General features: G+C 41.7%; 2 protein-coding genes and 1 long non-coding RNA gene across 7 annotated transcripts in view; 1 reads left to right on the top strand and 2 right to left on the bottom strand.

Annotated features, from left to right (window-relative positions):
- The window catches only part of MAP3K21 (mitogen-activated protein kinase kinase kinase 21), a 42,710-nt gene extending 20,195 nt beyond the window's left edge, over positions 1–22,515 (bottom strand). For 3 of the 4 annotated variants that reach the window (XM_030499845.1, XM_030499848.1, XM_030499849.1), the window contains exons 1-2: positions 21,677–22,515; positions 4,002–4,182 (exon numbers count right to left, since the gene is read on the bottom strand). In XM_030499845.1, the coding sequence (XP_030355705.1) occupies positions 4,002–4,182; positions 21,677–22,421 (926 nt within the window). In that variant the 5' untranslated portion in view covers positions 22,422–22,515. The remainder of the gene's footprint in view (positions 1–4,001; positions 4,183–21,676) is intronic. The other variant, XM_030499847.1, reaches the window with a different exon arrangement.
- A 1,180-nt stretch (positions 22,516–23,695) lies between these two features.
- On the bottom strand, positions 23,696–26,358 carry LOC115613674. Its single transcript, XR_003993466.1, has 3 exons — positions 26,080–26,358; positions 25,052–25,228; positions 23,696–24,368 (listed from the first exon to the last, which is right to left on the bottom strand). It is a non-coding gene; the product is annotated as an uncharacterized LOC115613674 (long non-coding RNA).
- The window catches only part of PCNX2 (pecanex 2), a 153,133-nt gene continuing 151,324 nt past the window's right edge, over positions 25,981–27,789 (top strand). For both annotated transcript variants that reach the window (XR_003993465.1, XM_030499485.1), the window contains exon 1: positions 25,981–26,618. Coding sequence is in view for 1 of the 2 variants with exons in the window: in XM_030499485.1 (XP_030355345.1) it covers positions 26,364–26,618 (255 nt within the window). In the remaining variant the exon portion in view is untranslated. The remainder of the gene's footprint in view (positions 26,619–27,789) is intronic.

The raw sequence follows: 27,789 nt of genomic DNA, 5'->3' as shown, positions 1-27,789 counted from the left end.
CTTTACAACTGGGTTTGGTTGTTTCCTCCCTCCTGCCCACCCTCCTCCTCTTCCTGCCTGGGAACCACTATCTGAAGAACAAGTATACAAAGGACAATCTATTGCTGCTTTTGAACAGTAAAGTGAGCAGGCAAAGGGAATACAAAGCATTGCTCTTGCCCTTTCTCTCCAGCTGTGTGAAGAAACTACGTCCGAGTTTTGCAGGACTGGATCGAACCCTCCTACATGAGGAGAAGTGCATACAGCACTGGGAAGGTAAGGGCTACGTACCCCTTATACTAGAAATACCACCTCCACTACAGCAGATGTGATGGGCAGAACACCACACACTAGATAAGCATTTCTATCACGTTCTCCTTAATGAGAAAAAGTCATTCAGCATTGCACAAGACCTTACAACATCACTTTAATAAATAAAACAGCAAACTATGCAATATCAGCACAAATATCAGCAGTTTTGTTTATCTACGTTCTGTTCATCCAGCAAATTTTGCCTATTGTAAAGTCTTAGGAAACTGATGAATTTATAATGGTAACAGTTAATCAACAGCTGAAGAATACAGTCTATTCCCCCCAAAACAGAGTAATTAAGAAAAAAAAAAAAAAAGTCTTAGACTTCTTAGTAATTTCCTCCCATTTTTTTCCAGTCTAATCTCTGCACTTGGTTGTATACTCAAAGAAGGATAGAAGAATGAATTCCAATTTTGTTTTAAATCAGTGGTATTTCTGACAGTAATGAGAACAATACTTCCTGAGGTACATACACATTTTATGCATAATGGAGGAATTCTTCAGAACTACATCACATCTGTAAGCTTGAAGAAAGTGTAAAAATAATGCCATGCTCTCTCAGCAAGCGTAGACTGTTCTTAATTCAGGGAATTCCCTTGTTCAGACTATTATATGCATTTTTTAGCATGCCCTCTGAAGCAGAACAGTAAGTTTAACTAAAAAGAAACCACCTTTTATAAAAGTTGTGACACACTATTAGCTGTAATTATATTTACAATTTAAACCTTTAACCCTAAGTAATTCTCAAGAGTGACAAGAAGATGGTTGTAAAATTTTAAACAGACCAATACAGCAACAGCCTGAAAGCATCTCTTTTAATGAAAGCAGTCTTGATACCAAATACCAAGAGCCAGGCGCTGTAGGGGGGGAACTGTGGGGAGGAACCCTGAAGACATTCTACTCCTGCCACGTTGGAGTTTTTGGGAGGTACTAATCTATCATTATCTAGGACAACAACTACTTATTAACTACAGATGTAGGTACTTTGTGTATTAAATTTCACCAGCCCACGTACAGTTGTCCTATGTACACAGCCAGAGCTTCTAAGAAATAGCTTTTTTAAAGAGCAGAAGCCATGTCCTTTTACATCTTTAGCAAAAGGCCAAAAATACAGGCATAATATGCTTGAATTTAAAATTTTTGAACCACAAAACCTAAAAGGACACATCTTTGAAAGTATATTAAGTATTTTCATTATTAAAAGTTATTCTCCTGCCATCAGATGTAATTTACTCCTTACTGTATCTCATTCCAGCAGTAAGTTGCTGGGTTTACATATTTTAAAAGCTGATAAAAATGAAGGTAATTAAAGTTCTCAAAGTTCATTTTATTTTACAATCTATCTTCTAAAGCAAAGGTTACTAATCATTGCCACATGAATCACTTCAAAATCATACGAATGTGCCAGGCAAAAGCAGCTGCTAATTCTACCGTGCAGGAAGTGCTTCCTTGCTCTGCCAAGAGCTTGTACAATGAAGGCGTATGTTACTGCTGAAGCACACCATTAGCACTTGGAAATCTGTGGGCATATTTGCACTTTCAAGCTCCATACGCAAAACCAAGACTGACGTACCACTAGGAAATGTGTGATAATCGATGGAAGAGTAGGCCTGAAAGAGCATAATTCTTGTTTGGGAATTTGGAAGCATATGCCAAAGAGTGATAAACGCAGTAGTTGTAACTCTGGTTTAGGAATCAAAAGGATACACATGCAAGGTGTGGAAAACACCAGCTCTGCTATCTAGGACAACACCTGAGAACATGCAGCCTGGAAGGCTCTGCATGACAATACTCCCACAACATTTCCAAGCACTGTCTGATTCCGGAAGGCTATCTGCAACTGTGAATGTACTTCAGCAGCCTCAAATGCCTCCCATCAGTGAGAGGTCTGAAAATTTCTTTTGGAGACTCAACACTCAGTATGTGTAACTGAAGTTTAGAAATTTCCTTAAATACACTGTGTTATTATCTTAGAGACCCCCATACATAAAATTTGTAACCTGTATGCTTTTTAAAACAAAAACCACTCCTATAAACAAGGGTGTTCTTTATTTGCATTTCTTTTGAAGAAAGAGTAAAGATAAGCAACAGAATAGATCAAGGTGCAGTAAGCAGAAAAACTTTAGAAGCCAAGAAGGTCTAAACTATACCGTACAACACAGCCTTTCTACTTAAAAACCTCTCCTGTTAGACGTCCACCATTAAGCTAAATACTTACATTTTTACAAGAGAGGCGTGCAGGAGAGAAGGCGAAGAAGAGAAATACTGTAGGTTCCAAAAATGTAAACTAATGTTGCAGCAGAATATAAAATAATTGCACCAAAGCATACCCCCTCAGATACCTAAAATCACAGCAACAAGACTGGACAGGACCTGTAATTAAGCATGGAATACAGCTGATTAGGGAAACGCCTACACCCAACCTCCACCCCGCAAAAAAAAAAAAAAGAGAAAAAAAAAAAAAGAAAATTAAAGAAAAAAGAAAGAAAGAATGGGAAAAAAGAATGAAGCCAAAGATGTTTCTCAACTGGGCATCAACTCAAACTGATGAAACAGAAACGAAATGCTGAAAATTGGTTCCATACACAAGACAAATGGGTGTCACAAAACAGTAGTGCAGATATAGAATCATCCTGAGAATACCAAAAGTGTTACTTCATGCCGTAGAAGATCAGGCATCTAAGCAAAATAGGACCCTATTTAAGAATTATACAACACAGGACATGCATAAGAAAGCATGAGAAAACAGATTCAAGTACTCCCCTCCTTTCCCAAATAGCTCTCCTGGATCCTTCAGAGGGAAAACATTCCAAAAAGAAAGGAAATGTAGACTTTTCAGGGTGAGGCACAGCAGCTTTTAGAGCCTATTGTGCAACCACTGCTTTTTCCCACTCACAAAACAGAACTAAATTAAACCTAAAGTTTAAATTACCTTTTACAATACATGTATCCCATACTACACCACTCAAAAATAGCATCAGTATTGAGAGCCATTACTTATGTGATCCACCATAACGTCTTTAACAAGAAATTCACAAATTTAATATAGGGAGTTTCCCAAGTTTAAAATTAGAGAACAAGCTAAAACAATTTTGTGCTAAATACATTCTCCTCACTCCAGCTTCTGAAAGTGAAACCTCTATAAATGTAAAAGCTTAGATCTGATGTTCACTTTTACACATGATCACATTCTAGATTCCTAAAACCAGAACTAATTTAACATTAGGCAAAGTTCTGGTTTGCAGCTCATTTTTATTTATCAGACGTATAAGGTAACAACTGGCTGGCCCCATTTCTTTATGCAGAATGAGACTTTTCAAACATCTGATATAAAGTAAACATACCAATACAAGACGAATCATGTATTAATGTATTAAGAGCATATGCCTGTTTTTATTAAGAATCCAATAAAATACTTAGGTATCTTAATCAATAGATATTTTAAAGTCTTCTTTTAATGAGATCTTGCTTACTTTAAACAAAACAAAAAAGTTTTCTGTTATTTCCGTCTCCCTCCCCCAATTTGTAAGTCATGAATGACTAAAGAGATCAAATAAAGTAAATGCTGAGAAATTAGCATGTTTCTTGAACAGCTATACTTGCTATATGTTGAGACAATAACCTAGGAAACCACACACACAGAAAAAAAATCATTGAAAAACATCAACGCAGTTCTACTGAACATGGTCTTCAGCAGACAAACTTCTTACCTCCAAATATCACTTCCTTTAGAAAACATGGAGGACTTGATAACTTCTGGAGCCATCCACGCATAAGTCCCTGCTGCACTCATTTTGGTTGTTCTGTGCCACTCTCTAGCCAGACCAAAGTCTGTAATCTTCAGAGTTTTATTACAGATGTCATCATGTTCCATCTTCTCTAGCAACAAAACTGCAAAAGATTGAGTTTGTAAATTAATGCAATGGGAATCAAATAAAAATATTCAGTCCTGCTATTAATTTCACAAACAACTCTTACCACACAGATAATTGTATACTTTAAATGTTTATTAAAAAAGCAATAATATTTTCACAACATGAAAAAGGTTTTTGACAATTCTAAGCTATGAAAGCGAGAAATACCTACAGTGGCATGAGTTCGTTATGCAACTGCATGAGTAGATATTAAACTAGCACAAGAAATCCACTGTAAAGAGATGTAAAGTAAAGCACTTAGGTTCAAGAAAGCCCAAAACCCCAACATCCCACAGACGACGACAGGGTGTGAAAAAGGTATTAACTTTGGAATGAGGTTCTGAAGTAATGAAAATAGCAATAGTAAACCAAAACCAAATGTTAAGAATTCTTATAAGAGACCTGGAAAACAAAGCAGGACGCCTTGTGTCACTTTATAACATCCATCCTTAATACTGCACCCAATCCTGGCTCCTACTCATCTCCAAAAGTGTAAAACTGAAAGAGGCATGGAGAAGGACCCAACCAGGGTGCTCAAAACAGTATATCCACAGCCGAAAGGAATGCTTGATAGACAAGGAGTCTTCTCCCAGGAAAAGAAACATCTGAGAACAGAATCTATAACACCACCTATGGAACCAAGAAAGCTGTAGGTAGCAATTGTTTATTGTTTCTCAACACAAGAAACGGACATCACTGAGCAAAATTAGCAGATAAGAATCAAACACGTGGCAGTTGTTCACACAACACTCAGGTAGGTGAACTTTAGAATTCTTGGCATAGTATGTGAATATTATTATTTTAAATAGATTTAAACAGGACCTACACAAATTCACAGAAGACAACTCCGTAAAGAACATTTATATTAAAAAAAAAAAAAATAAAAAATGGATTTAAGTTCAAGAAATCCTTGGACCACAAATCAGTACAAGTTGGGAGACTACATACCAGTGGAGTTAGCTTGCCTTTGGAGCCCTCCACTGGCAACAAGACACTGGACTTGGATAAAATCCATGTTACACGACATCCACTGTACTTTGGACGTTAAAGAGTAAGTTATCCTTTTTTTTCTGTTGCAGCCTACAGTATGCATTCAGCGTCTGACTTGTTTATAACAACAGTATTGGCAGAGTTTTAACACTATTTTGTGAAGGTGTATTACAAGAAAATAGAACTGGGTTATTGTGTAAGAGCCGACAAGGAGAGAGACAACAGATGCAAAAAAAAACATCATTAACACCACACCATAATTTTAATTCAATATTCAGTTCCTCCACCATGTCTATGGTAGTAACTGTTAGTTTGAACTGTTAAAATGATCTCCTGGAACAAAGATCAGAGGTCAAATGACAAATAAGAAGAATCATAAATGCATGTATTTTCCAACTACAAGTACTGCAAAACACAGTACAGAGAACTCATTAATAAAAAAGCAGATGAAGAATTACCCTCCCTCATTGAGGAAAAACGGATGACCTTGCATATGCAATTGCAAAAAATTGCATTTTTACTGGTACAGATTAATTACACTGTTACAAATATTTCAAAAATGACACAAATCCAGATGAAAAGAACTCACATTCCATTTTCAGTAAGCTTCTTTGAACACAGAGTAGCAGAAACGAAAGCCAAGATGGTAGAGAAACCAAGAGCTCACCAGACAGCACCACCAGAACAAGTCAAATTAATGAAAGAGATTTTATACTTTTATACTTGAATCAAAGACCTATTGTTTGCTATTCCATTTCAAACATGTTCAGCAGAATTCCTGACATTCCTTGTCAGTCAATGTGACCGAAACCAAAAACAGTCAGTCTTGCAAAAGGTAACAACTGGCATATGACCAAGTTTCATCCTACAAAGGGACAATGTTTCTTAGCAGTCCAAACTTCCCTTTCCGGCCGGTAGCCAGGAAAACAGCAATACTATACACAGATTACTTAGCAGCTGGGTAGTAAAAATGCTCAGCATAGTTAAGCAGTGCTCCAGAAGTGCTTCCCTCACAGTAGCCTAGCAACCTTTACTATAGCATCCTTCTGCCACTTCCACAGCAGCCTGGCCCTTGCTGGCTGCTAACCTGCAAGAAGTCATTTTACAATCTCATGCTTCCTCTGTTCACTCAGTCCCCACTTGTTTCTTTTTCAAATCCTTTAAATTGTCTTTCCAGGCTCCAATATACCTGCAGTGTTAAGTTGGGCAAGACCCAGTTTAGCACTTTTTGTTTTACTTTAACATTCTTCAGACTTTTTCATTTTCCTCAAAAAGGTCATATAAAGTGCTTTACTGCTGGCAAACACAGCCCAAAGTATTTAAAAGTACAAAGCCTATTTGAAATTAAATTCACACCTACCAAAAAACCTGAGATTAGAAATGCAGAATTGCAGGAAAATCCTATGTCCACCTCATTTATTTTGACATTAGCAAAACCAAAGACTATGACAGTTTCTGAATGATTCAATATCTAAAAGAAGGAGACCAAGTTGGATGTGAAGACTACTTTGCATCAAACTAATGTAAAACTTCACCTTGGACTATTACCCAAATATTGCATGTACTACAGCCAGAAATAAACATTTGACTGAATATTTTAAGGCCACATATGATTCCTATTGGTAACACCACTTTCAACTCAATTCTGAGTTTAGCACACCTCCCTCTTTGTGACTCTACCTTTCTGCAATAAGATCAAGGGGAGAGTAAACTTAACATCACAGAAGCAGTTAGGGTTCCACGTATCAGGCACTGCTTGAATATAGGAGACAGTGCACGCCCAGAACCATTTTCAGCTGGGGAAGAGATGTTATCGCATGTTATTTTCCAATAATTCCATGAGACATAAATCAACAAGTTGAAGATAAAAGCCAAAAAATCCTAAAGTCAGAGAGAAAAAATGAAAACATACAAATGCTATGCAGTAAAGTGGTATTGAAATCAGTAGATATGATATTGTGCATATCCTAAAAATTCAAGACACTTTCAACACTGCAGTAAGAGTACGAGGATTCTAAAAGCATCCGTAACAAAGATACTGCTATTTAATGATACAGCTAACAGAAGGAAAACCAGCAGACACACATAGTTGTGCAAGTAGCTCATGCAATTTAAAAAGAACTAAAAAAAGAGGTGGGTTTTTTTTTTAGTAGAAACAGGGAAGTATCAGTAGAATTGTACAAAGCAGAAGACCTCATACGAAATACTGGATGACTAGAACTTCACGTGTTCAGCAACAGGAAATTAAACTGAAGCAGATGCAGAAAATGGAAGTAGAATAGTAAGGATCCTGTAATGTCTTTTATTTACATAAAATCAGAAGAGCTTGTCCTTTTTGCTAGGCTAAACAAAGGCTGTGAGAAGTTATGAGAACAGAAGTTAGCCATATCTAGAAACAGGATGCAGACTTATGCTACCAGCACTCTTACTGCCAAAATACTCTCCCAGGTACCCTGGCTGATCCATCTTAGAGACATGCTCATGTCTCTAAGGGTGGGGAGTTACAGCTGGCATCTTTTTCTACTAACCTTATGGCACACCGCAAGTATTTTACGGTGTAACAGGATGCAAATAAGATGTTCTGCACACTTAAAAAATAAAATCTATCAAACAGTTGCCTAAGACTGCAACGGAACTGGACTGCTGAGCCAGTTGGTACTTCCCAAGTCCATGTTTCTTACTCACACAGAGCCAGAAACATCTCTCTGCCAAAACTCTACTGGTGCTATGCAAGCTGTGCTTAGTCAGGAAAAGCACAGAATTTAGACTTAAAAATGAGGAACAAGTCTTAGTAAAATCCCACCCAAATGCTCCCAGTCCCCCCCCATCCCTTTGCCATTCCTTTCCCATCACTCCCTCTCCAAACTCTCCCCTTTGGCAGTAACACGCTTTGAGTTACAGAGAGCAAAGGGTAAGAGAGGAACTGCAGCAGCTCAGGTTAGAGATGCGTGATGTGGTAGCCCAGGTCTGGCCAGATTTGGCCAAGAGCTGCCTTCTCTGCTTTATTTTCTTATGAGCTTTAATTGAAATTTTATTGGAGAAAGAAAAACTGAAGTGAGAGCCTGCATATGGACAGATAGGCTGCAACCAGTCAAGAAATAATACAAAAGAGCACATCTCGACAAACCAGATTCCTGGGGTGCATGCCTGCTCTTCCAAATTCAGACAGGACAAGAACTACACCTCCAGTGTTACCTTCAGAACTAAGCTGAAAGTCTAGAGATGAACTGTATTCATTTCAATTGCAAGCATTTTGTTTAAAGTATAATTTTAAATTAAAGGCTCACATTCTTGTCTCAGCTTCTCTCCTTTTTAATTCTTAAAATTCATGTAGCTTAAGAAACAGTATTTACAGCAAGCCTGAGGGACCTTTTAGTTGGCAGAACACCCAGGAAACCTCCTCCTGAAGAGCACTAAGCTCTTCAATGCTACTCTTTCAATGCAGGTTATTTCCTACAGTCTTAATTTTCTTTTTGTTATTAAATACATGTAGATTATATTTCTCCAACCTTATCTCTTAAGTCCCCATTTAACACAACATTTCATTTGAAAAATTTCTTGAAATACAGACTTTATGCAGATAAAATCAGTTTTATTTATTTTTCATAGGGCACTTCAGCACTTTCACAGGTGACCATTTTCTCTCACAAGCCATTTAAACCAACTGAGTAAACAAGGTATTCTGAAAGAAGCCAAGTCAAAGGATTTGACTTGGCTTTTTAACAGCTCAGATGTACTGAATTCAAACTACCTTTTCATGCTGAAACTTTCAAAAAAAATCATCCTGAAATACTCAAGTCCTTTCTGTCCTTCCTATCACCTTTACACTACCTTTATACCTTCTACTATATGCTCTTTATATTCTCTATTTTGTTACTCATAAAAATAAAATGTTAAGCAGTTTTATGTTAACCTCATTTTTCCAAGTTCGTTATTTGCCACTAACTGCTTCTTGCTACCTGATCTACAGATTGCTAAATAGCTGACTATCATGAGTTTTGCAAATATAAGCTATTTAACAGTACAGCTACTTAAATTACGATGATTATAGGTAAGACTGCCTACGTGTCCACTACATTTACCACCACTGATAAAGTTACTCTTAGAGAATACCAGAAAGAAAGGAAAGATGTTATACTATATATCTCTACTTGCAAACAGAGATTTTCCAGACAATGCTGCTACTGTCATCTGTGTCATGTCCCCCCCCACACCCAGTAAGTTCCCTCTCCAATTGTTTGCAAGTGAATCTGGTTCGTTAATTCACTAAATCAACACACAACAAAACCAGCAGGGCAACCTTGTATCTTTACCGGGGAACTAACAAGCAGGAAAAAGCCCTTAACAAGTGTTGCATATTCAGTTAAGGACACAAATTACCTTGTCAGTATCAAGAGACCCACCTCCATTATTTTGAGCTGTTGTTTGATTCTGACTGTAATTAGAAACTAAAATTTCAACACTGCTTATAGAAGACATGCCCAGCTTTTAAACTGCAAATTAACTACCACAGAGAAAACATTACGCTTTTAAATCACAAATTAACTATCCCAGTGAAAACATTAACTGATCAACACATCTTTAATACATACAAAATAAGATATGCTTGCCTCTACAGCACATGCTTTTGAAACACCTTTCCTTTCTCTTATGGGTTATCAGGATAACAAATGCTATCTCTGTAGCCAGTTATCTGTCAGATGGTGATTATCTCGCTAGATTAAGCTTAAAGCTTGTCAGCAGCAAGGGAATCTCATCCTGTAAACACTGATCATGTACGTAGGATGCCTCTTTTTATTTTTTTTTTTACTTCAGGAATACTCCTCTATCATCTACATCCCTTAACAGAAGACATATAACCATTTCTTAATTTTTATATTAAATTGAAAGCAACAGTTTGTTCTTATATGTATTTGTCAAAAATCATCTAGTTTAAAAAAAAAAAAATCCTACCTCACAGAAGCCAACATACATTGAAAAAAAAAAAATGAAATAATCCTGAACAAAGTGTTCCCAATTGGAAAGCCAAAACAAGACTTGACACAAAAAGTCCTTGACAGCATGAATTGACAAATACCAATATCATAAGAAAAACACATCCCACAGTGGGATATGTGGCACAAGAAAACCACCAAAGCATGAGAATGGCAGGGAATCACCTGGCTGTCTGGAGGAAATGGAAAAGGAAAGAAAGAGGGATGAGAGATTTCCACAGCTTCAACACACCTTGCATCACCATTTTTTGCTTTCCCTTCAGTTTTTTAATAACCATTATTAAAGCAACTTTGGGCAAATGGAAACTTGAGAGAAAGAAGCAGTTTTAACAAGTTATTGGCACAGGCTGGAGATGCTACAAGTTACTTTACCGCCTGCCATTTGTGCTTCACTTGCTGTTCATATAGTTCTGTAATGCAAAACAGAAGTTTCTATGGTGCAGTAAGAGGAAGTACCAGAGGTAACAAGCGTTTATAATTACATATTCAAATAATCATTTAAACAGTAAATCACCCATAAATTCTGAAAAATGCAGGATTTGGATATTGCATCAGCAAAAAATCAAAAGCAGATTGTACGCTAAACATTCTCAAGTACTCTGCTTAATAAAATATTAAGTTTAGTTCTCTATTTAAATATTACACTTAAGAAAAGTTCCCTCATTACAGCAATTCCTCCATAATTTTACAATTACATGGAAATCAGTCAACACTGAAACTTAGCTTTAAAACTGAAACCACTCAGTTATGCGGCACCTACCAGGAAACTTCCCTACTTACTTGACACAGCAATTACCTTCTTTTAAGCTCTTTCTTCTTTCCTTGCTGTTATTTTTTTACAAAGCAATAAAACAGTGACCAAAATGCAGGCAGATTAGAAAGAAATGCTAAGAACAACTAGCAATAATAGTTAGGTAGTGAATTAGTCATTTCTAAAATACTCTAGTTTCAAACTCTACAGAACAAAGTGGCTGTGTGGCAAAGTGGCTCTATTCCTTAGAGACCACCACCTTTGTCATGAAATAGTGATTTATTTTTTTAAAGAACTTCTTCCTGTTCCTAAAGAAACAAAATGTAAAGCAAAGTAAAGCTTTTACATTCAAACTGCAAAAGGAGTCTTAGCCAACATATAATGCATCAAGTACAGTTTCCTCTGACAGAAGCTTTCAGAAAACATACTAATCACTTCCCTAACCTGAAATTCAAGACCTAGCCATTCCTTTCAAAACAAAGTAAACCAACATATGCCATGCAACATACAGAATTCACCAGGGCAATGCAGCTGAGGTTTATAATCTCAAAAATAGCATCCAGGGGCAAGAGATGACAGAGGTTGCCTTCCTTCAGAACTAACAAGTTAACTTACCTATCATTAATCAAATCACTTTTTCAAGATTTAATAAAAAAAAAAACCAACAAACAAAAAAACCACACACAAAACCAAAAACAACAACAACAAAACCACCAAAAAACCCCACCCCAAGAACACTTTATAGGTTAGGGGTGGGTTTTTTTGGGGGGGGGGGGGGGTGTTAAGTAAATAGAACAAGATTTGATGCAATTTGATATTTCAAGCTAATCAGGAGCATACATGGCTTCTGAATACACGGAAGTATTTGTGCAGTTGGCATATTTTTCCTCATCGTAACATATTACACTCAGCAATTACGTACTTCCTTGTTGCTTTATTTTTTGTGATCTATATCAAGGTGCATTTGATGTACTGAAATTAAAATATCACACAAAAAAGTCAGTTCAAAATTACAGTTTAGAAAAGTTTAATATAAATACACACACAAAAACATTAAAAACACTTAAAAACACATTCTACCTTTAAAGTTGAAGTTTACTACCCAAACTGAAGCGTAAGGGTGTAGGCTGATGTCACAACCAAGACCATAAGAGCTTGCTGTCACTAAAATACTTATCTTAATCTGCTCTCCAGTTACAACCCCTCATCCTGACAACTTCCCCTCCCCACTCACAGTCTAGCAACTGGCTGGTCTTGAGAGACTCAACTAGCGAGACAGCTCAGCAAAAAATAAAGCCTGCAAATAAACAGCTTAGAGTAGTTTTCTGCTGGATACCTCAGCTGATTTAACTCAGAGCTACTGACCACGCACGCAGAGATTCTGCTGACACATGGGAGAGGGGAGAACCTGTGCCTGGAGATGGGTGGGGAAGCCTCCTCACACAGCCAGATGCTAACTGAAGCCACACATCAGCTACTGTAGTAAGTGAGAAGACAAGCAGTATTTCAGAATTAATAGAGCTAACCCTTTACATCTAGCTTTAGTAAGAGATGTACAGATAGAATCCAGCTTCGCTACTTTTTTCATTGTAAAATCATTTCTGATAAAATTTACTATTGAAAAGAAACAGTTGAATAAACTGAGGACAAAAAAATGTTCTCAAATCCTTCAAATATGCCCTCTGTTATGAAATTAAACGCTGATTGTAGATGCTCAGTCAAGTTTAGTCATTGAGTTTCCTTCAAACCCATCAGTTAACATGAAACTCCTTCAATATCATTTATATAAGGAATTTTAATAGGTTACACTCCATAAAGAATTCTAACTTAGGCTCTAAGTTTCTTTTATACAGAGTGTTTGAAAGAGCCTTATTGATTTCAAACAATTTTTGCCAAACAACCTGTTTCAAAACAAAGCAGGGAAAACAAAACAACAAACAAACAAAAAAACCCACCCTGCAACAGACAAATTATGAGATAGGTTTTGTTTTGTTTTTTGGTTTTTGGTTTTTTTTTAATATAGAATACAAAACTTGGGAGGGAGAAAAAAAAAAATCAAAACATATTCTGTGGCGTAGAAGGATTGCTGCATTCCATCCTTGCAGTTTCTTCAGTAGCTGAGGAACAGCCCCTCAGGACTGTGTATTTCCAAGAACTCCAATCTTCTTTAATAGCAAAGGCAACCCACTTATTTTGAAATGAGAACTCTGCAAACTTGGCAGTGCTCTCTTTCTCTTGGGAGGAGAAAATGGAAGGGAAAACCTGCTCTTTTGACTCAATAATTACTGTAACATTCAGTACTGAGTTAAAAAGTAAATTTTTTTTCTTTTTTTACACAACACATGAGGAAATAAATGTAGTCAGTTTCAGGAAGAACACTGGCATCTAATCCTAATGGAAAACAAAAATCACAAAACTGCCCAAACATTTAATACTAAAACATAACCAGCTCCAAGGGTTAATTTGTCCCATAATGAACCACAGAAATGAAGCAGTTACTCCCTGCATTTTTGAGAGGGCTAACTTATCAGCTCCAAGTTAATAGCACACCTGCCAAAACACAGATTTTAGTCACTGTGAAGAGAACAAAGCATGATTATATAGCCAACACTGGCATGTCTAGGACTGATTTAACTTCAGCTATGACCCCACACACAAAAAAAAAAAAAGGTTAAATTTGGCAGGAAGCTCCAAGAGGAAAGAATACTTCTGCAGTGACATTATACAAATACGTAACTTTTCTACATTACTGTATACAACCCGTGACTTTAAGATGCAGTAAGTGGGTCAAAATTTAAGCATTCACTTACTTTTAGTTCCTTATCTGAGATAAGCTCTCAGTAATGTGGTCAAATAAGGTAAAAATAGTGAAATTAATTTTAAACTGTCAGCCCACGAATGTACATTTCTGACACCAGTTGTTATTTTGGGACTGCTACTATAGACAACCAAGTCACTGGTATTTGATACATTTAACGTATTTGTATCTAAATACAGATCATCTCTGTTGACTTCAATAAAGAAAGCAAACCAAAACAGCATGCCCCAAACTTAAAATAAGAAACAAATCACTGCACTTTTTAGAAGCATTATTGCTGAAGGTCCTTGAGCTGAACTTCAATTTTAAGAAATCATCAGAAATAAAATTCAAGGACAGAAATCACCCATGCTGCAAACACTCCTTGCAAATGTTCATTGTTCAAGGCCATCATGTTTCAGAACTTGAAACACTAAAGCATGTTTAGAAGAAAGTTTGTACTCAGTGATAAGAAAACTTACAGATTGCAAACAAAAAGCCATTCTCTTCTAAGGTCAAAGAAACCACAAACCAGCATTCAACATCCAAATACAGTTCAATGATGTGTTACTACATTATTCTTTTGAGGTTGCAGAACATAACTTTTTAATGGAACTTTCAATATTTGGTAAGAAGGTCCAAAGGCATGCATTGTGTTTGTAGTCTCATTTGGTGGGGGGTGGAAGGGAAGAGAGAAATCTGTAACTGGAAACTCAGTTATATCTCAAATTTTTCTAATGCTAGGCTAATACTATCAATGCCCAACTTCCAACCTCACTTTGTATTGTTTTGGGTTATTTTTGTTTGTTTGTTTTTGTGGGGTTTTTGGTTGTTTTTTTTTTTTCTTGGTTGGTTGGGGTTTTTTTAAGTACAATACCTCTTTGCACAAGCGTTATGGTCAGCAGTTAAACTCATTTTGCACTGTTTCATTCTCAGAGGGGAATGAACAAAATTATAGAAGTATTTTAACAGGTAATGGGAAGTGCTTAGCTGCCTGTTTTTCTATTGAATTCTAAGGAAACAGGTTGCTCGCATAGTGCAATTTTCAGAGGCTGGTAGGTATGTGACCATATCCTTAACAGCTTTTTAAAAAGAAAACGAAAAAAACCAAACCCAAAGTAATGCTTGGAATCTTCTTCAATACACAAATATTACAAACACTTTAATGTAGAGCCCTACACTTCAACTTATAATGCTATCCCAAAACAGAACTCTCTTTCAGAAAAGATGGTCAGCAAGTGCGACACACAGACTCAACTCCCCATGCCCGTTGGGCATGAAGAGGTCAACAGAAATGCTGGTGCAAATAAACCTCTTAGAGAAACCTGCTAGGAAAGAGTCCAACACAGAGCAGGAAAAAAGAAAACATCCAAACCTTCCAACAGCTGTAAACCAGACCACTTGATGTCTTACAAAGAGCGCAAACAAAGACAGGGAGAAGAAAAAGACATGAAGAACGAACCAAGTAAGATCCAGAAAAAGATCAATGTAATATTATTCTTGTATTAATAATCCTACCTGTTAAAGATGCAAAGAGTCTCGACATCAAATAAGGAACAACTCTACAGTTGTCAGATGGACATAGTTTGGGAAACATTAAAATGAATGTCTGTATTAAAAATTAGTTATAAATAGGGACATTAAAAGTTCTAGATTTTAAATTCATTACGTTACATTTAGCTAGTTTTTTAGACTAGAATCTTGTTTTCGGCATTAAAGGCTATGTATACATGTTCTTGAGCCTTGTTCGCTTTGAGAAAACTCGTTTTAAATTAAAGAGCAATTTTTCTCCCACTTGTTAATGTTGAGACTTGAGATACAGAAAAGCATCAAACAGTATTAAATTTAGAAGGTAGGAGGTTGAGGTGAAATAAATGGCTATTGCAGTGAAGTCTTCATCTACAAATAACTTCTGGATGTTACTCCTTCTCTGGAAGGTTACAGACTGTACAAATACTGTGCTACAGAGCAGTAGTTCACAAAATTTCATTTGACAGGTACTGTATTAAAAATCACTAAGTTCCTGAATATTAATTTTAAATGTTGGAACACATTCTTCAAATGAAAATTAGCTGCTACAACATTTCAGCACTAGTTATTTCTACTGCAGATGGAGACAACCACAGCAATCAGTTACTCAAAACTGTTCTCTCTTGAATTTCAGCATCTTTCTGAACACGAAATATACAACATATTTACGTGCTGCAAGTAAATATACCAAGTAAATATAAAATGAGCATAACATAAAACATCTCCTTTGATGAACTGGAAAAAGATACACTATAGCTCAAGGCTGCTAAGCATCTGCTGCTCCCACAGAATCCAACCCGCCTTCAGGGTCTCTAAAGAAAAAAAAAATAACCCCTACATAGTCTGAGCACACATCAAATAATGAAACAAATTACTGGGAGCAATGTTTTACAAAACAAAGTAGAACATTTTCATGTGACAATTATATTCAAAAGAGAAACTTACTAGAACTCAATGGTATGGCATCTTTAAATAGACCATTACCTTCAAAAGAGATGCTGCTTCTCAAACTGACAAAATTCTGCAATCCTACCACAGTTTACATGAGGGTGGGTTGATTTTGAGGGTTTTTGTGGGGTTTTTTAAATTTTTTTTTTAAGAATACTAAGTGGACAAGGTTATTAAAACTAGAGCTCCTTCCTGCTACACACTTACAGATTTTTCAGTATGTATAACCAGTTTTTATGTTGTAATGCAGCAGTATTATCTTTACTGCAAAGCACAAGGCAGGGCTACTGCCACTCATAGAGAAGGTATAGGAAGCTGGTATACCTGGAACAGTTTTTATCTTTATGCAATTTAAGTAATTAAGAATAGTGCAAGCATTTAAGTACCATGACTTCCTCCATGAACACAGCATGGAAAACTACAGCATAATAATTTTAAACTGCTGAATAACTTCTGGTCCTACTATTTTATCTGACTGATATTTGTCAAAGTGATACCATGTTCTCAGGGATATGGTTGCTATGGGCTTTATGAAAGTCAGCTGCCTTACTAAAGAGGAACTTCACTTTGTTCTGCCAGAAAAAAAAAAAAAAAAAAAAAAAAAAAGATGTTCACTGCTTTCCAGAGCTCAGAGAGGCCAGCCAGTAGGAGCTTAGCAGCTAGCCAGGCAATACCAGCAGTTTCAAACCAATTACACTGTATGCAGCCTGCCACAGGTGGTGCAGGAGTCCCCAGTACTGGAGGTGGGCACCCTGGGACAGCCAGGCTTAGCCCAGAGGGGACACTGGGGATGTGGAAGGGAACAGCAGAGCAAAAGTTCCACAAATAAGAGCACCGTGAGAAGGAGAGGGAGATCCAGAATACATACCCCTAGTTTTGTTAAAAGAGAACAGGGGAGCAGTAACTGGCACAGTGCTATTGACAGAAACAACTCCAAGTTTCACTGCCCTTTGAGTACATCTTGGAACTTTATTTCCAAAGAAAGTTGAAGCTCAAGTCTGCTGAAAGGCCATGTCTCCCTCAGAACTACCAAAGACAACTGTAATGGAATTTAATTTTTAATTTTCTTGGTAACCATACATTAGAAGATTCTGAATTTCAAGCATTTCATAACATGCAAGTAATCCTTAGAGCTCTACTTGTCATGTGAGCAAGCCTTTCCTCTTCACAACAGAGTCAAGAGAGAAATAATGCACCCAAGCAACAAAATAAGTTAAGATGACAGGTTTAACTCTAGTTTCTTTCTCTTCCTCTCCCTGCACAGCTAGCCTAAAGTTGCTAGATGGAGAAGTCAGAGAGAAAACAGTTTTAATAGATTCTTGAAACATCTCTATCTTATTTTAAAGATGCTTAGTAGAGTAACATGAGCAATTCTGCTGCAAATAACCTGTAAAAGCAAAGAATCAGAGATAATTTGTTCTTGCTTTTCTCAAACTCCAAGACACCTTCCATCATCAAAAGCAACTGATTCTACAGTTCCATCAAACCACATCACACTTCCTTTCGAGGTTTTAAAACCCAGTGATTTCTATTTTCTGACTGCTTTTCATGAGACTAGTTTGAAGAATGTCACATTAAAGGGGACTGTCCAATGGCAGTTTCAGTGCTCTCTTGTATGTTTGATTCCTTCAGATTTCAAGTATTGCACTCATTAGCATTGTCATGTCCATGGTCTTATTCAACAATCCTTGAAACTCAAGCTGTCCTTGACAACTTCAAAAAGGAATATAAACTCAGCACACTTCAGACAGTTGAGGGCTGCAAAGAATCCTGGGATGGCGGAGGAGCTGCTGCAAGCCACAGCAAACTGAATCCTAGTCCTATATCCATCTATGACAAATAAGCACAGAGTACTTTATCAGCACTGGTTTAGTACATATAATCTGCACAGAATCAAATTTGTGCTTGCCTTTGTATTCATGGATGGGTCTATGCCATAAGCAAGATATTCTGAATTTCTTGTAAGGCTTTCTACAAGTACGCAAAGCTGCTGCAATAAAGCGCCTTTTGGGTTTGTTTTTTTTTTTGTAAGGCAGAAGTACTGCACAGTCTGAAATCAATCCCAGAATCAGAACTACTTTCACTACTCCAGACTTCAGAAAGTAAAAACCTTGCATACTCTATCTGAACATACTATTAGCTTTCTTCAGAATATTAATAAAGAATCAGGAGAGGCTGCACCAAGCCCTTAAACGACCACAGGTCTCATAACTAATGGGGTGTCCTTGCCCAGAAGAAAGCAATTTGACTCCCTCCAGAGAAAAAAAAGTTGCCCTTTCAAAGAGTCAGCAAAATATCTGAAAGGTGCAAAAAAGACAGATGTAACTATTAATGTCCAGTCTTGTAGATAAATTCCTGTCTTTATTTTCAGTAAAACTTCACTTTTTTATAATCAGCTGTCATACTTAATCAAGACTAAGTTTGTACTCAGGAGATAGAGTTCAGAATGTTCAAGTATTTTCACAATTTGTAAGACATCTGCTTTTCAGTCACAGTATCGTTTCAGAATTCATTGATTATCCATGATGGTCTGAAAAACTTCAAAATCTTTCAAATTTTTTTTCTTCACATTTTAGATTATCTTCTTAATCGATAAAGTATATCTAAGAACATAAGAACTACTTATGAGGAAGTTATTCTCAAAATAGACCATGTTTTTTTAAGGGAAACTTCCCACCATGTCACCTGCACAAATCATCCACAATCTGAAAATCGAGATTAGAGGCTATGGTTACTATGTTTTACTATATCACATATATATAGAGCTAGAAGTGCTCTTTGCATCTTTGTTTTGTCTATTTCTGAATAATCTTTAAACATAATTTTACATGGACTCCAGAACTGAAGAAACTCTGCTACCCACAAAACTCAGAGTTATTCCTAACTTCTTTGTTCAGCCTACACATACAAGTTTGTTAGTTTTTCTTCCCAATGCAGAAAACATTTGAATATCTATTTAATTCCCTTTTCTTGCTTTGGTAGCAACAAAAAGGAAACTTGGGCATACAAACCTAGATGGTCACTGCTGTTAAAAACCCTCTGCTCTCAGGCTCTTCTGTTTGTGTCACCTTCTCTCCAGTCATGTCAATTTAGCATCAGTGAAACTATTCTAGATATGCTGCCCTATAGATCCCAAATCCATGAAATTGCTCGGAGAGAAATAACACACATGCCTTTGAGATGCTTGCTTTGCCTATCGCCTGCCAATTGCAAGCCCAGACATATATCCTTTCTGGATCAAATATACTGGTGGAAGGGGCTCCCTGCCCCTGGCTGGGAAAACTAGTTCCTGCCTATCTTCTAGGGAAATAGTTTGGGAAGCATTATTTACTGTGCCATGTTAAGGGCAGTCATTTTTCTAATTTGTTGTCCAAAGAAGAAAAATTCTTTCTTAAGGAAAGTACCTAAGCTAGTACAGAACTGATACATCTGTATGCTACCTAGAGGTGCCTAATGGAGAGGACAGGGCCACTACCATTAGCAGTCCATGGAAAGCAGTGGTGAGCAGTTGAGGAATGGGTGCTGCTAGATCCCTGTCTTGCAGCTATAGCCACTGCTGAACTGTGATTATCCACACTAAGCAAATCAACCAGTCAACCCTAGCAGCTTTCCACTCCTACTGTGCAAGACTGGAAAAGACTACAGTAAAAGAATGAAGTGAAATCTTCGACGAACAGATGAGTTAACAGAACAGGGGATACTGTTATGATTTACAGTAATTTTAAAAGCATGTTGTTGATCTTAATTACCATAGTGTGTTTATACCACTAGAGTACCATTGTCTTCCAATGCTACCATCTAGTTGGATGATCAACAGAGAAGATTCTGTTTAGCATTCAATACTGTCTTCAAACTTCACCAAGGTTAAGACATATGGGTGAGAAAACTAAGTAGCTAAAGTGAAGTGCATGTGCAACAGGGGACAGCAATGAAACCAGTGAATAGGCCCATATACAGAGATTATAATCAAAAGATTTTAAGATGCTCTGCCATTACCCACATACACAGATAATAATGGTAATCAGCTCACAGCAGTAACCAACTCGGCTCTAGGTGCTACGCTAAACCGCAGGGTTATGAATTAATTTCAGGTACGGACTTTGCCATTGTCACCTTAGAAGCCTAGCATGTAGCAACCCACTTTATCTAAGGAAAGACACTAAATACTCAAGGTACAGCAGCTCGCCGAACACAGCAGCAAACTAGGAGGGCACAAGCTGCCTACAAACAACTTCCTAGAAATCAAGGTGTTGCCCATCACCCTAAAGGTATGTTCAAGAGTTCATCATCTTGTGCTAAAAACAGAACCACAAACGTAGCTGAGCTAGGTCCTTTCTTTATCAAACAAATAGTGAAAGTATTCTTAGCAACAGTCCCGTGACTGAGCCTTGTCTTAACAGCCCATGCATGATGACCTTCAAGGCACATTTGTCAAAGGCCTTTTAAATAAAGTGCTTTAAACTTGAATGAAGCTTTTTATTTCTACTAGACCACGTAAAGACTCCTAACTGGAAAAAGAGAGTAACGTATTGCTGGGTATTTGGCAATTCAGAACGAATAGGTAAGAGAGTCGAGATGGCCTCAAACATTTATGGGAACACACAGATTTTCACTTTCAGGTCACCAATTCAAAACACAACTATAATGGCAAGTCATAAACACCTCTATTCCAGTAAGCCAGTCTTCCAGCATCACAGTTGCCAAAATCTTAGAAGGTCTTGCATCTACATATGGACCAAGGATTCATCAAAGCATGAATTGAGCAACTCCCTCACTCTTTCAGGTGCTTTTGTCCATGCCAAAGGCTGAAAGCAAACCTGGCAACTGTAAAAGAGTTTCCACTGTTCTTAAGCTACTGTCTTTTCTGCCTCGATGTTCACTAAGTGGGTAAGTTTTACCCATGCTAAATGCATGCAATGAAAAACAGAATTACATATGACTGTTTGACAGTGAAACAGAAACAATACTCTTATTAAAACTCTCCCTTTCAAGGCACTTAGCTTCCTGTAACTTAAAGGCTAGGACTACACAACACATCAGAGCAAAAGAAGTGTTGTGGATTTGCAAGCATGGTGGCACACAGGATTTATCCCACTTCGCTTTAAGTGAGCTCCCGTCGAGAGACCAAGACTTCGAGTGCGCTGCAGATAAACCCTCTTCTCCCTACTTTCCACAACGACTCCGGAACCAGCTCACAGCCACGGCAACCGACCTGCCGCCTGCCCAAGCCTCTGCCGAGGGTGCCCAAGCAAGTTGCGACACCCATCTCCCGGTGACACAGGGCTCTCGGACCGTGCCCGCCCAGGCCTGGACACCCGCTTCCTGAGCGGGCCAGTCACGCCGGGCCCAACCGGCCCCTCACCGGGCAGAGGCACGGGGACTGCCTCGCTGTCGCCTCCGCCCCCCGCGGCAGCCAGAAGGCCGCTCCTCCCTCCCACCCCGCTCCCCCGCCGGGACTCACTGTTGCTCGACTTGAGGTCCCGGTGCAGAATAGGGACGATGGCCTGGTCGTGCAGGTAAAGCATGCCGCGGGCGATCTGCACCGCCCAGTTCACCAGGATGTGCGGGGGGATGCGGCGGCCCCCGCGGGCAGCCCCGGCCCCCGGAGCGGCGGCGGCGGCCAGGGCCCTGTTGAGGGAGCCGCCGCGGGCGAACTCCATGACGAGGCAGAGGTTGGGCTCCCGCAGGCAGACCCCGTGCAGGGCGATGATGTTGGGGTGCCTCAGCATGGAGAACAGCTTGGCCTCCTGCCGCACGCTCTCCGCTGTGGCCGTGATGTCCTCGTCGGGGTCCTGCCGCGCCGCCTTCACGGCCACCTCGCGGCCGCGCCAGGTGGCCCGGTACACCTTCCCGAAGCCCCCCACGCCGATGATCTCCTGCAGCTCCAGGTGCTGGAAGTCGATCTCCGTCAGGCTCCCCGCGGGGTCCCCCTGCCCGCCGCCACCGCTGCCCGCCGCAGCCGCCCCGCCGCGGGGCTGGCGGGTCACGTAGTTGGCGGGGAAGATGCCGAGACGGTGGCGGATCTTCCCCGCCCACCAGCCGTCGTCGCCTGACACGGCCGCGTCCTGCGACAGCACCTCTACCACGTCCCCCCGCCGCAAGCTCAGCTCGTCCTCGCCGCTCGCCTCGTAGTCGTACAGCGCCGTCCACAGCGGGCACGGACCGCCACCGCCGGCGGCCGCCGCCCCGGCGCCCGGCACAGCCATGGCAGCAACCTCAGCCCCGGCGGCCGCCAGCGCCGCCGACGCGGGGGCGCGCGCCCAGCCGCATCCTCACCTGCTGCCGCCGCCGCCGAGCGGGAGCCGCGGGAGGGGAAGGGGCGGAGCCCGGGGCAGGGGCGGGGCCCGCCCGGTCCGGTCGCTGCCGCCGCCGCCGGTCTCGGTCAGGTAGGGCGCAAGCGCGCGCGGGGAAGGCGGGGGGGGAGTGGCGGTGCCCCTCGCCCTCCCTCCCGCCCCCGCGCGCTGCCCCGCCCCCGGGGATTGGCCGCCGGCCGTCACATGGGGCCGCGGGACGGAGGGAGCGGGCGTGCAGGCAGGTGGGTGCCCGCCCCTCCCACGCGCGCAGACTGGCAGGCTCCGGCCGCCGTGGGAGGGGCGGGCCCCGGCGGTGGCGCTGCGGTCCCGCCCGGCCGGGCTCACCCCGCGGCGGGCAGCGGGAGCCCTCTGCCGAGCCGGGGCTGGTGGTGGGGAGACCATGGCCTCCGGGACGGCCGCGGCGCTCGGTGCAGGCCGCCCTTAGGCGCTCGGCCCGGCCTGCTTTGTCCCTCGGGAGCAGCAGAGCAGGTCAAGGGTTCGACCTCGCCTCCGGCGGCAGCTTCCCCTTTCTTGCGCTGTGCGGTCTTGGGGCTTTACCAGAAGAAAACCCAATACTTTCTAAAGAAAAATACGCTTCCTCAGTTCGTGTTTCCTCTTCCACCCGCCTTCACCGCTCATGGGCTCTCACCTGTGCTTGGTCCCCCATCCGCGCACGGACTTAAAGGATCACTCACAGTTATTTCGTTAGGAGGTTGCCTGGAAATAGCAAGTGCCGTGTATATGCTATTTATGGATAAAGTTTTTCCTGGTTTTAAGTGGAAAAATCGTATCACTTCCTAAACTACAGTAGTCGTTCCGTTGGAGGTTGGAGGGAAGCACGTGGGCTGGGATGTACCTTCTGCTTGTCAGCGCTGTGGGAAGCGTGGCTCCAAGCGGAAGGAGATGGGTTTTCATCCTCGAAGTTGATCACTCTGTGGGGCAGCACCTGTGGTTCTGGACGTGGCTGCTGCCAGCGGAAGCTCTGGTGGGTAGGAAAAGCTCGGGGAACGTGTCAAACCGCACTGTAGAATAACCGCACGGTAGAATAACCGGCACAATGGTGAATTCTCGCACAAAACCCCACATCCAGAGCACTGTGCATCCCTATGTAAATACAAAATTGGCAGCTGGGTATCACAGGACTAAGGTTCCAAAATAAAGACAGTAATGAAAAAAAAAAATTACAGTATCAAAAAATCATAAATTCTTGTTTATCCCGCAGTCTAAATTGTGTTTATAGTTGTACACGCAAGGCAAAAATTACAGAGAAAATTACTTACTGAACCATCTTACCAAAAAGGAAGAATACAGAACCAGCATGTCTATCCGGTCTTTTCCCATTTCCTTTAATATAAGAGATTGCCTTGCAGCTATTCAGAGAGGTAATTACAAGCCTTTTCCTTATCTGCATATTTGCCTTATTATAAAAGCCATAGAGTGTGTTGTAATACAAGCGTTCTACCACACAAATTCCACCTGGAACTTGATCTGTTATCTAAGAGAATCTGCAGGAACTAATTAAGTGTGGAATGTTCTGGGTCAGGCAAGGTATTGGTTGCAGTACAGGGAACAGTTTAAATATTTATCTAGAGCTATTATTCCAAAATTCGCTGTTTGCAGTGTCACTATCCACTAGCTATTGCTGTGCTCGGGTTCTTCTTGGTTCGTGTTTCTTCAGCACCCAGCGCTCTCGGACCTTGGTGTGTAATTGCTGCTCCCAGGAGTTGTAATGATGGAAACTGCGTCACGGGGAACCCGGTGAAGCGCCGTCACTTTTCTGGTGGCACCACCTAGTGGAGTCACCGCTGGGAAGAGCACCACGCCGCCGGCAAGGCTTTCGGCTCAGCCCACCGCCGGCACCTCGAGAGAGAAAAGCGGCCGCATTATTCATCTTTGGCACTCCTGTCCACTCTGTATAGACTGGACTGTGCATCTGCCCTGTGCCCACCACATGTATTCGGGGCTGGAAACCACAGGAACCCTTCATTTCTGCAAGTACCGTTACACCAAAAAATGTTTGGTGTCAATGGTATCCAGAGATGAGGAAGAGCTGAAAGGTTTGAGTGATGGGTGGACAAGTCACGCTAATAAGACTCAATGTTACATCGGCTCCAATGAAGCCTGCATTGCCTGGGGCTTCCAAATAACAACCTACATCTGCAAGAGATGCCAAAATTCAGAAGAGAGCAGGTTTTGAAGAAGCTTTCCATTTCCACCTTTGTTTAATCATCTTTCTTTTTTTTTGGAGCTGTGCAGGTAAATGGTCTTATTTGCCACTGTGGAAAACAACTTCGGTAGTTTCTGAAAATTAACATCTTTAATCATTGCACATAAAAATATGAATAGCTGGCTATTGCACTTGACTCAGTCATTAAAATTGCAATAACAAACTTCGTAATCTTTGAGAACAATCTGCAAAGTGTAAAAAGAAATTTCCACTAGACAATGGGGAGGTTTGGATGAGGTGTGTTTACAGGAGCAGCACACGAGGCACTGCTGGGACTGTACCTCCTTCACACACATCAAGAGAGCTCGCTGCTTACCAAGGACACACCGCTCAGTGTGTGTCAGGCCCTGTGGCTGTAGGTCCACGGTCTTCAGAGGGTACCTGCGCCACTGAAGGAAATGGTGCTGTTCCTAAGTGCACCCAGCCGCTTGTCCATCCTGCTGTGTCATTCCTCCCATCAAGCCAACAGAAGCATACAGCGTGGCCACATCACCTGCAACAGCAGGAAGCAAGCTGAGATGCATTTCATTAGCTCACAGATATGGTTGTTTAATAACATCTTTGGTCTCCTACTGTTGTCTAAAAAATCCATATAAAGCACACTGCAATGGCGTGTTGAGTCCGTGAAACTAGCCACAGTCAGGAACAACAGAAGTAGGGTAGGTCCGGTGAAGTGATGTGCCAGCTGCTCGGCTGCCTCCATTTTGTACACGCATCCTTCACAAAACTGATGGCAATAAAAGTCTGTACAACTGGAAGGGGTTGATGAGAGATTCACAATTGAAGCTTACAGGTATTTTCTGAGGGTAGTGAGTGAGAGGGAGGGAGTGCTGCATGCGATCAGCTCTGGCATTCGTGACCCATACTTCCACCCTATCCTTCAGGAGTGTCCCACAGGGATATGCCCCGTATCTTTATGCCACATCCTTCACTGCGTTTGGCCTCTCTGCTGAAAGCTTGCCCTGGGCCCCGTCCTCCTTCCAGCTCCACACCCCACAGCTTCACATACCGATCCTTCATGTATCCCTTCCCTCTGCGAATTTCCTACCAGCTGCCATGAAATTCCTTAGCACAAAGCAGACTGTTTTACCCTAAACTCATTCTTGAAAGAAAACGAATGGCTTTTAGGGAATTTCCACACCTGCCTGCCCACAGCACAGCTCAAACCAACACAAAAAGATCGTCACCGGCGCTGGACAGAGCTCAAGCTCGGAAACTCGTGATGTACCAGGCTGAATTAACAGCTGGCAATAAAAGCAAGGCGGCGGGGACGGTGTGACCGCTGAGGAGCGCAGCCCGGCCGCTGACGCCGCTGCTGCTCCTTTACCGCGCTTTTTTTTGCACCTGTGAACCAGCCGGGCGGGACGCCGCGGTGACGGACGCCGCCGCGCCAGATCTGCCCCCCCACCTCCGCAGCGGCTCGGCACGGCCCCTCTCCGCCCTGCGGCCGCCGTGCGTTGCCGCCCGCTACCGGCAGCCGGGCGCGGCCCCCAGGCCCGGCAGTGGGGCAGCGCGCCCGCACCGCGGCGGGGACGAGCGACGCGTCGCGCCCGGGGGGGCGGGCGGCCCGTGGCAGCGGCGGCGGCGGCGGCGCTCGGGGTGGGCCGGGCCGGGCCGGGCCGGGCGGGATGCTCGGCGTCGCAGGGCACCATGGGAGAATCCGCGGGCGCCCGGCATGGCGGCGGCGGCGGGCGGCTGAGGGGCGGCAGCGGTGGCGGCGGGGGGCGGCCATGGTGTCGCCGGCGGCGCGGCTGGTGGGGCAGGGCGTGTGGGCGGCGCTGACCGGGGGCTGGTATCACGACCCGGAGCAGGGCGCCTTCACCAACAGCTGCCACCTCTATCTGTGGCTCTTCCTGCTGACGCTGCCCATGGCCATGCACCTGGTGAGACCCGGCCCGCGGCGCGGCGGGAGGGGAGCGGGGAGGGCGCAGCGGACCCCGGCCCTGAGGCGGGAGCGGCGAGTGCGGGAGTGCGACGGGGAATAAACAGACCCCGGGGGGGTAAAGACCAGGCATGTCGGGATGTACGTGAGGAACTTGTGTCTAACGGTGGACGCGGTGGGCGCACAGCTCGGGGCTGGACCTCTTCCCCAGCTGAAGCGATGGGAAAGGTTACTTGGGAAGGGGTGCAGTGCTGGCCGCTGCCGGTGCTGAATGACCGCGGGGACGTTCGTTAGAAAAAATCTCTTTTAGAGACGTTTTCTTTTCAAGTCTGCTCTAGTCTTACCTCCTGAGAAGGGTAAATAAAATGGAAAAATCCAAATACAGTCTAATTAATATGCCTGGCTGAATGTCATTGGTGAGTCACATGGTTTTTCGTGACATGCAGCTCCATTTGTGCTGAAATTTAAACATTGCAAATAAATAACCTCAGTAACTAGAGGTTGTTTGCTAGACTTGAAAATGATTTTCCTTGAAAATCTGAAACTTTTGCTCTATTTTTGTGCTCTCTCCTACTGTATGAGAAAAGCTTAAAAGTATCATTTGCTGGATCATTGCATCTACTAGTGTGTTCTTCAGTAGCTTAATATTGCTTCTATTGGAAACAATTTCCATTTTCCATCCCTTTGGTTGTCACAGTGACTCAACGAAATTCTCAACTAAGTTCTGTAGAATTTTTCATGTTGGATACAATTTCAAATAGGTCTCTTCACCCTACATGGTCAGATATTGGCTTGATTTTTAAAAGCAAAGAGTGTTCATGTATCCCTCTGCAATCCCAGTGAAAAGCAAGTCTTGTATTTTTAATAAATCAACTGGCATACTGTATTTTGTGGCATGGATTGCAGTGAATTCCGATAAGCATGGCTCATGAAGTTAATGAACCCAGGTAACAATATGCTTTCTTCTGATTGAGAGGGTCTATTTCCTATGCAAACCAGCAGGAGTCTTGCATTGTAGGTTTTACTGTCAGAGTGGTATGTGTGATTAAGATAAAAAAAAAAGCTAAAAGTTAACTTCTCTCCCCCCCCTTCCCAGTTGATGTAAGTATGTATCTGAAAGAATATATATTTCCTTGTGGGAAACTTCTGAACTAATAGCACGAAAGGAGGCA

Source organism: Strigops habroptila, chromosome 10 (genome assembly GCF_004027225.2).
Source record: "Strigops habroptila isolate Jane chromosome 10, bStrHab1.2.pri, whole genome shotgun sequence".
NCBI classification, from domain to species: Eukaryota; Metazoa; Chordata; class Aves; order Psittaciformes; family Psittacidae; genus Strigops; species Strigops habroptila.
Note: the sequence above shows the minus strand (reverse complement) of the source record. Positions and strands in the feature narration are given on the sequence as shown.